General features: G+C 34.3%; 1 protein-coding gene across 1 annotated transcript; it reads right to left on the bottom strand.

Moving 5' to 3' along the window:
- Positions 1 to 340: 340 nt before the first annotated feature.
- LOC120623761 (GATA zinc finger domain-containing protein 1) lies at positions 341 to 3,755 on the bottom strand. Its single transcript, XM_039889974.1, has 4 exons — positions 3,382 to 3,755; positions 2,217 to 2,361; positions 1,187 to 1,373; positions 341 to 592 (listed from the first exon to the last, which is right to left on the bottom strand). Exons 1-4 carry the CDS (start codon positions 3,633 to 3,635, stop codon positions 426 to 428), a joined length of 753 nt encoding a protein of 250 aa, XP_039745908.1. The 5' UTR covers positions 3,636 to 3,755; the 3' UTR covers positions 341 to 425.
- Between the last annotated feature and the right edge of the window lie 5,032 nt (positions 3,756 to 8,787).

An 8,787-nucleotide genomic window follows, 5' to 3' on the forward strand; every position in this document is an offset into this window, starting at 1 on the left:
CAGTAGTTATTGATGTTTTAAGTTTGAATGCAAGCTCATTTATTTTACCATAAAATCTGGTAGTTGTAATGCTATTTTGAAGTTCTCTACTCTTCATCCATTAAAAACAACGCTTATCAAAAAATAAGACTCACTTCCCTACCACATATGAATAATGCCATCTAGTAACGAGTAGTATTCATGCTTTTCAATATAATTAACTTACACAAGATGGCGGTTTTCTACACGAAAGGTTCTTTGTACATTAAATTAGAAATGAAACAAACTTTATTCTGTTCTGGATTCAAGAAAAGCTTTAGCAGGTTGTCTAAATATTTGCTTGAAATAAAATTATAAGGAACACTATTGAAAATCAGTAATATTTTATTTAATTATTTTACGTAACTTAAACAGAAACATAAGCCTAAGTAATAGGTATAACTTAACTAAGATCTATCTTTAGGTTCAAGACTTGTCCAAATGTACCCATTGTAATTATTAACTTCATTATCTGTGAGTGGGTAGGGGCTATTACTGGCTTTGTAATAGTCTGACGGTGCATGCATCACAAACTCCATGTATTCAAGCTTGCGAGGGAGATCTTCTTCAGGACCTTGTTAAAATAGAAGAAATAAAGCATTAGTATCTGTAGATCTCTAGAGGGAAATTCCATTAGCAACAAGAAGAAAGTGATTTGGTTGGCTTAAATTATTGTTTTTCACTCAGATAAATGTTTTTTTTTTTTTTATAGAAATGCTGTAATACCAATAATTTTATATAATTAATAGGCAGATTTGTTTTTTTTTATTTTGTTCACCTCAATAATGGGGTGGAACAAAAATAAGGACAACAAACGAAAATTAAAAAATCGAAATTGTAAATTGCCACTTCAGATTAATTTCAATAGATGGCGTTCCTTGGGTACTACAAGCCATATTATAAAATTATAGTGTTCAATAAATAAGTTACTAATGTTATATAAAAATTTATTAAAAATAATTTTCAAGATCGTAGAAATATGACGGACTTATTGTTTTGTTCTATTTTAATTTTACAGTATCCAGTTCAAACCAATTAAAAAACTTTTGAAATTTATTTAAAAGGCTTTAATATGTAAGTACCTACTTATTTCGTATCCACCATTATTTTACTGTTATGAACAAATGAGGCTGCACATTTTGGCACACACAATAAAGCAAACAAGTACCTATAATATAAGTAGCTGGGTCAAATTGTTTCTCCGGAGGTGGGCTGGCTTTCGTAGGCAACAGCCAGGTTACAACAGCACTCTTTTCACAATACTGGTCTGTGAGGAACCCTCGGATCTGAGCGTAGTAAGTCCCACCGTCAACATCCAACATGGATACTATATCTCCTACTTGCATGTATGAACCCTGGTTACAAAATAACTGTGTAAGACGCCAAGGGTATCATTCAAGTCTTTCAAGACTGAAGTTTCTCAACAATAACTAATAATAATAAAATATATTATAATTGAGCAACTGTACTGTTAATAATTTTTATTACAACAATATTTATTTGCCTTGTTTGTCTACTGGTAAGCTTGATCAACCAAAAGTTCTTTGGTTCGATTATTAGGTGGGTCAAAAAAATTTTATTACTAGTCCAGAGAATAAGAGAATTGGCATTGTACCCTGGGCAGCCAAGAGCAAATTATCCGTATGTCTTGGATATTATTAACTATTAAAATCATTTACTGTGATATTAATAGTTAAGCTTGGTAACCAGCAACAAAGCAGAATGGCCTATGGTCATCATCCTAGACTTTGGAGGCCAGTGCTCAACAGTGGGGTATTAAGGATGATGATGTTGATCACATAGTCAAAGTCAATGTCTGATAGGAATGATCAGTGAATGCCTATTCAAATACAGAATGTTTTGTTAAACAAATACTAGAATAGAAAGTCCATTAACTGTAGATTGTAAAACATTGTAAGAACAATATTAAATGTTTTAGTATTCATGGCTCATCCCGGAATACTGAAAAAGATTTTGTTCGCACAATTTGTATGAGTTATTTACAAGAGTTTTTCATTTATCTGCAAATTTTATCATTGAAAAGAACTACTGCAGAGATTTACAGTCAGGAAGGGAATTTGAGTAGCATTTATAATAATTGTAAAAGGTTAATTGAATAAAAAAGTTTCTATTATTTTGTTATTTCATTCAAATTTTATTTCCATGCTAAAAATTGATGCCTTAATAAAGTATTATACCTTAAAAAACAAAGAGTCACTTGTAACCACAGTTGCTGTAGCAGTAGGAGCTTTCAGTGGCTGCCTCTTGAAGATACTCCTTCTTCCTCTGCCACGTGGAGCAGGTGCTTTAGAGGGTGCTGGTGCAGGAGTTTTTGCCTTGTATCTAGTGGAAAATTTGCCAATGTAACACACAGTGATGCATCAAAAAAAATTATAAAACTTTGTTATTTAGCTATATTTGTAAATTTAACAATGTTCCTGTACTTAGAAGAAGGCCACAAAAAACTTAGAATTCTTTTTGGTATGACCATCTCACATTATCAACTAAAGAAGTTTTGAGTGGAAATTCATGCCAAAGCTTTTTTTGTTCAGGTGACTGACTATAACTACAATTAGTTACTACCCTACGTATCAAGCAGCATTATGGATTGACACTGTTTAGTAAATTATTAGGGATATGGGTTAAATAGTTTGATGATTGATGGTGCAGGCATGTTTGTTACCTTTCACACAAAACTACTGAACAGATTTCATTATTTGGAATAGAGATTACCTAAAGTTTTGTAACCTACCTAACTTTATTTACAAACAGGATACTTTTTTATAATTTTTATTCGTGTTTTTACCTACACTTGACAGGATTTGAACCTGTAACTCTCTGGCAATCGCGGCCTCAACGCTGAGGATACTTTTTCCCTGGAAAAAAACTATAACTTGGGCACACTTGATGTGCTATAATAACTATAGCTAAAGTTTGTAGAAGTAAACTTCTTCAAAATATAGTAATATTTCCCCACAATGTTCCGGCAATGAACAAGCCTGTGTAGGCAATTGTTAAAAAAATTATTAGTTTACTTTTAAATTGTGTAAATACAAATTTAGGCAGAATGAGATTTTATTACAATAAAGCAGTGACAAAGTATTCCAGGGCCAAATTTACACCTAACCTAACTTCACAGTCTAGTGCTTAAGCGAAAGTAAAATCAAAGCCTCCCTTTTCATCTACAGTGGCGCGAAAATATGCGTCCTACATGCAACCAAATCAAAGAAGCACAAGTCTGGGTTTCGTTATAGGTCGCAACAAGGATGCAAATTCGCGCTATGCCGCTGACGAAGTTTGGACGCTCTGATTTGGCCTTCGCGCATCTTCTTATAGTATACAAAAAAAAAATGCGTCCTGTACCTAGTCGACCGCGTACTTTTCCTTGTCCCCTTTCCTGTGGCCTTAGCGGGTGTTGTTTCACCTTCCGCCTTCTCAAGTTTACTTTCAGTGTCTTCTTTTTCTTCATTTTCAGTCTTTATTGCCGCGACATCGGCATTTATTTCTTTATTCGCTGTGTTTGCCAAGTGACACTCGTTACATATTTGTCCGTTCTCAGCGCTGCGCCAAAGTAAAGAATCGTTCGAACTGCACTGAACACAGGTTGGTTTTGGCATTTTCTATCGTTTTCATTAAGTGTATGCGATTGTTTTCATAAGTTTAATTTAAAAAATGGAGATCAATAGAAACGAATACAATTTACAAACGTTGACAGGAGAAATTGTTTGGTTTTTGCCTTTTTTTGTGATTGGTTGTCTGTCACTGTCAGTGATAGCAAGTACGTACGTCAACGTCAATGTCACCACATTTTGTGTTTCTGAACGAAATAAACACGAAGCCAAAAAGCAAAACATGAAGAAAAATATTACTTGGCGATCAGTTTTATTTTCATTTTTATTTTGTAGCTTAATTTAGTACTGAATATGTATTAAATTTAGGTACATAACAAAAAAAAAAATATATTCTTATCGACAAAATATTGTCCTAGTAAAATTTAAGATGATTTTGATTAAAGATAATTATTAATTTCGCATAAAATTCTGCTCACTCTGCCATCTTGTACGGAGTAGCAAGAACTACTTATTAGATTTAAAAATTGAAAAGTATGTTCAAAAATGCACGAAAATCTAGCCTAATTGTTTGTATTTCACATTTAATTTGCATATAAATCTCGTTTTGGTAAATTACGGCTTGTATCTGATTACACGTCAAGTGAATTTATTTTACCTCGTAGTTTATGGCGACAAAATGTCACGCATAATTTATTATACCAACTATCACAAACTGAGATTTATAGGATTTCGGTTTGCATGTAATTTACGTTGCAGCAGTTCCTGTCAGCCGAAATTTGGATAACACCTTATAAGCAAATGTAATTGTGTAAGATACGTTGATACAATAACCAACCAATTATTTGATCAATCATTCAATGCATTGTTCCTAATGCGGTGAACAATCAATTGATAACGTTCACGATATAGATGCAAGCAACTAAGTAATTAGCGTTCTAAAATCCAATATGTATATGCATTCACCAATTGTATGTCACCATTTAGGTATAACGGTACTAAATTTTTACCCGTTTCCACTAATGTAGATGTCTAAATGAGTAGCACCATACATGAACCGTTAACCAATAGTTATCACCTAAGAGTTGGTGAAAACGTTCCACCAACGTTCTATAGACAACGTTCCTTTCTATTGAAATCGACTAAATCATTAGGAATTAAATGCCCGTTTCTAGTAAACCTAGGCGATGCTTAGGTTTACTAGAAACGGGCATTTGTTTAAAATTTTTTTTCGCCGGCCAACTTGTTCCTGCTTTCACAGGCAGGTGGAAGGGAGTGGGATAGGGCGTAAAGTAGGCAACTTTTTATTTTGGAAATCTATCCCTAAAGGGAAGAGAAAGACAACTAGGTTTAGTCTCAAAGTTTTAGTCTAGATGGGTATAATATATTATCTGCCGCTCCCCTAACAGGTTTGCCTGTTATCGCATAAGACTGCTGCTAACTACCAGGTGAGATGGGAGCCAATGTTATCATCATCATCAACAGCCGATTACAGCCCAATGCTGGACTAAAGGCCTCTCCCAACTGGGGCATTTGCCCTAATCACCACGCTGGACAGGCGGGTTGGTAAGTAGATTGTAGTGTACGTTGCTGCCCGCTCTCCCTTAAGTCTTTTGTGCTTGTATATTCACTACAACCACGCCCTTCAGATTGGAATACACAGAAAGAAAGCCCTACGAGTTCAGTATATTGATGGTTTCAGAATGCTATGTTATTGTAGCTGAAATGTTCGCGAGGGCTCATACCTACTGATGATTTTTTGCTATCAGCAGAAAACGAATAGCATCCTTTATGAAAAGAACGTGGGTAAGCAGTAACGGCATTCTGAAGGCATAAATAAATAGATACGACTCTCCGATTTACAAGTTAAGTATATATCCTCCATTTAGCTAACTATTTTGAATATTTAATATTAATATCTGATGTTTTTTTTTACTGTTTTTAATTATTCTGATATATAATAGTGTAGATGGGTCATAGTTACCGAACAAAGAAATATTATTATTATATTACAGCAGCTTTGTGGCAGAAATAAACATGGCGTAGTAGAGTTCCGGACGAGCTCTGTCACTAAAAGTATTAGTAGTCTGATAGTGTTTGACTATGGATTTCTAGGTCTATATAGTCGCTAAAGTGATATATCAACAAAAGCTAGGCTTTCTTAACCGCTAGGAAGGTATTCCTACGCGATTACGTAATACAGGTGGGCTAGTTTTGTTCTGGATGAAAGCACTATATTTTGATTTATCTACGCAAGATAACATTAAAGTTTATTGTTTCGCGAATAATTTGGCTTTTAAAAAATTTACTGATATGACTTTTAAATAAATAAACGTATAGACGTTTTTTGGAGATACTTTTTTAGCTTTAGCCAATTTAATCGCGAGGCTGTAGCAAAAAGTTTATTAAAGCAGGGCGTTGGGTTTATGATCTCAATTTCTCTTACGAGAGAGAGACCTGGTGTGTGAGGCACAAAACATAAAGAGTATTAAAAATACTTTATTTTTATTAACTATTTAATAAAACGAATACTAACATACGGGTAATTTTTATAAAAAATACTAATAGCAGTCGTTCTTAATCATAGTGAAAGGTTTTTTACAACAATAAATATAATATATACTAAACTAATATTATAAAGAGGTAAATTGTCTAAGTTTGTGAGTTTGTGTGATTGTCGGGCGCAATCTCTGGATCTACTGAACTGATTTTGAAAATACTTCCATAGGCTATAACTGAAAACTGAAAAAATATATATCGTGGTAGTCGGATTTGCAGAGCAGTGGCGTGCATAGAGGGTATGCACAGGGTGTGCAGACGATATAAAATTAAGAAAATCTCCAGTACGAGTAATAAAAAACTCAAGGATAGGCATTGCAAGAGTTATAAAACGCCTACCCTTAAGTATTTATAACTCATACTGGAGATTTTCTTCATTTTGTATCGTCTGCATACCCTGTGCATACCTTCTATGCACGCCACTGTTGCAGAGTAACTCGGAGAAAGAAAGAGTCGACCGAAAACGTTTTTCACGAACGCTGCCTTAACGATGAGAGATATATTTGATTTGATTGAGTTATATAATTACAGACTTCTTAAACAGAGCAAAACTTCGCAGGGCATGCAAAGAACACATCCTATAAAGTGTTGTTCTGTGGCCATCAACCTGAGGATGTGAAGTCTCATGTGCCTGTAAGTACACCGGAACCCACGCTCTTCAGACCAGAACACAGCATTGCAACAATGCTGCTTAGCGACAGAAATAAGCATGGTGGTACTTCCCCGGACGAGCTCTGTCACAAAAAGCTTTACTACTACTATCTTATATCTTTAAACGAGCAATTCTTGTACATACATATATATACATATATATAAATGGAATCTCGGAATCGGCTCCAACGAATTTCATGAAATTTAGTATACAGGGGGGTTTCGATAAATCGGATAAATCGGTCTAGCTAGGATTCATTTATAGAAAACTAGATGTGCCCTGCGGCTTACCCCGCGTAATTTTGGGAGGCGGCGTACTGCTACATAGTCACACCTATAGTCATATATGAGATTTTGAGATTTTTTCATAAACATTTTTTTATCTTACGTAATTTTTATTTTCATTGAAAAGTATACTATATTATTTGTAATACCTCCAACAATATGTATAAAAAGTTTCAAAGATCGGATCAGTAGTTTTCGCGTGAAAGCGTAACAAACAAACTTACATTCACATTTATAATATTAGTAGGGATGTCGTTTTATTCGTGATTTTCGGTAATAATCGATTTGGTGCAGACGAAGTTGCACGGGTCAGCTAGTATCTTTAAACGAGCAATTCTTGTATATACATAAATATATATAATCTTATATCTTTAAATGAGCAATTCTTGTATATATATAATTGGAACCTCGATCTCGATCTTGGATAAATCGATCTAGCTAGGATTCATTTATATTGGACATACGACTACTTTTTTAAGTCGACTCATAGGCGGACGAAGCCGCGCGGGTCCGCTATTTTTGATTTGTATAAGATACAAAGTAACACAGAACACACTAATGCCCATTTTCACCAACGACAAACAAGGCAATGCCTAAATAACTAACGCGTAACATAAGGAGATTCCATGCACACATCTACCGTTCACCAAAAGTTATCACCAGTGGCGTGCACTTAATACATTCACGAAAGCACTGTCTACCCTTAAATTGAAATATAACTCGTATAGGAGGAGGATATATGCAATTTAATGCAATCTCCGTGCTGTATGCGATATGGTAAATAACTCAGTGCACGCCACTGGCCTTTTACCTAAGAGTTTGTGAAACGTTTTTTTTCTAGAGACATCGCCTCAATCATTTAACATTCGATTCATGATGCCTAGATTGAGTGGAAAAAGCATAACACATATTGCACAACATGCGGTTAACGTTGCAAACCTTACTCCGTCGCTGTATGTTTATATTACATACCGGGTATAAGTACTTCATTTATAAGTAAGTTCTAAGTAGACAGATTACCATTGAACGACAATTTGTCGCTGCTATTACCCAATGAAGCATAATATTTTATTCGAACAAGAAGTAGATCGTTAAAACTTTCCTTTGACACATCGGTTCTACTTTAGCTTTTGTAGCAGGATTTCCGGGTGGTCCTTTAGAGTTAACTTTTAACGAACGTGATGTACTTCTCTACTTACATTTATCATAAAATGACTTTTAAGTTACGTTTCGGTTCAACTTTTAATTGGATTACTACTAAAAGGTAGTTAATTGGTTATAGACGTACACACTAACTTGTTTAACCAGGGACAGATTAAATAAGGCGGTGCACGTAAATATGATTGTTTTGAAATTTAAAAACTCTTTGTCAACTTAAAAAAATCTTAAGAATGGGCAGTAGTTTTGTACACGTAAGGTAACCGATAATAAATTCGGTTCCATCGTGGCACACCTTATAAAACCTAACTTTAATAAATAAATTTTATGAAAAATAATGTAGTATCACTTAATACCCGATATAAAAATAAAATATATTATCCACGATGCAAAACAGCGCTGTGTTCCAAAAGTTATTATTGTATGATAATGATTTATAATAAATTACCATTAAATTTAGAAGAGTTACCGTTCTTGAAGTTCAAAGCTAAATTACACGACTGGTTAGTGGATCAGTGTTTCTATTCTGTGAAAAAAACTTTTTTTT

The sequence above is a fragment of the Pararge aegeria genome, chromosome 1, assembly GCF_905163445.1.
Source record: "Pararge aegeria chromosome 1, ilParAegt1.1, whole genome shotgun sequence".
Classification (NCBI taxonomy): domain Eukaryota; kingdom Metazoa; phylum Arthropoda; class Insecta; order Lepidoptera; family Nymphalidae; genus Pararge; species Pararge aegeria.

What these genes read in the sequence shown, in the direction of transcription:
- LOC120623761 (XM_039889974.1), bottom strand. Translation starts at nt 3,635, where the DNA reads ATGCCAAAACCAACCTGTGTTCAGTGCAGTTCGAACGATTCTTTACTT. An exon ending in GTGACTCTTTGTTTTTTAAG is followed by an intron (nt 1,374 to 2,216) that starts GTATAATACTTT and finishes TTTTGTAACCAG; the next exon opens with GGTTCATACATGCAAGTAGG. An exon ending in CCCAGCTACTTATATTATAG is followed by an intron (nt 593 to 1,186) that starts GTACTTGTTTGC and finishes TATTTTAACAAG; the next exon opens with GTCCTGAAGAAGATCTCCCT.